This window comes from Ailuropoda melanoleuca, unplaced genomic scaffold (genome assembly GCF_002007445.2).
Source record: "Ailuropoda melanoleuca isolate Jingjing unplaced genomic scaffold, ASM200744v2 unplaced-scaffold54178, whole genome shotgun sequence".
NCBI lineage: Eukaryota > Metazoa > Chordata > Mammalia > Carnivora > Ursidae > Ailuropoda > Ailuropoda melanoleuca.
The window spans coordinates 1-791 of NW_023227368.1; the positions used below are offsets into that span (position 1 = coordinate 1).

At 39.9% G+C, this 791-nt stretch overlaps 1 protein-coding gene across 1 annotated transcript; it reads left to right on the top strand.

The window, feature by feature from the left end:
* Positions 1-5: 5 nt before the first annotated feature.
* Positions 6-730, top strand: LOC117799637 (sperm equatorial segment protein 1-like; the record flags this gene model as incomplete). Its single annotated transcript, XM_034652124.1, has 1 exon — positions 6-730. A coding segment is annotated over one exon (651 nt), but the record flags the coding sequence as incomplete, so codon positions are not given.
* Positions 731-791: the final 61 nt, after the last annotated feature.

The following is a 791-nucleotide window of genomic DNA, read 5'->3' on the forward strand; positions in this document are numbered from 1 at the left end:
CAGAATTAGCACAAACCGAGGCCCCACACCCATGGCCAAGCATTACTGAGACACCCCCAAGTCCAGATATCACCTCAGGCCCACCACCAATCACCCCTTCAAGTAGGAGCACCGACATGGATACCGTCACAGAACTAGAAGATGTTCCTCAGCTCTCAGGCGAGTATGAAATGGAAAAATCGGACGCACTAACATTTGAAAAACACCCACAGATTCTGAATAATGAAGACATTTTGAAAAAAATTTCAGATATTCTTTCACAGGTACAACGGGTACCGCTTGCTGAGAGCCTCAAGCCAGAATACAGAGAGGACATTCGAGCCTCTAGAGAGCACCTGAAACGGAGCCTTGCTTTAGCAGAAGCAGCAGAACATAAACTACAAACGATGGATAGATCCCAGCTATTACCGCTGGGACGAAGCAGCAGTGGAGCTGATGACAGTGAGACTGTGATTAACATGCTGTACAATTCCAGATCTAAATTATCTGAGTACTTAGATGTTAGATCTGTTCCACCAGAGATGAGACAAAAGGCTACTACAGTACTCAGTACATTGAAAAAAATATTATGTGTAGGTCAACTAGAAACTCAAAACCTTATTAGGAAGTTACTAAACAATAATATAAAAATTTTAAACCTACTTGATGTTCCATGACAAAGTTGATTGAAGTGAACTGTGCATTCATTTCACTAGAGAAATAAACACATTAGTGATTCACAAGTTGTATGAAAATATTTCCTATTGTTGTTCAATGTGCTAACATCTTTACATGTCATATGTTATAAAAAA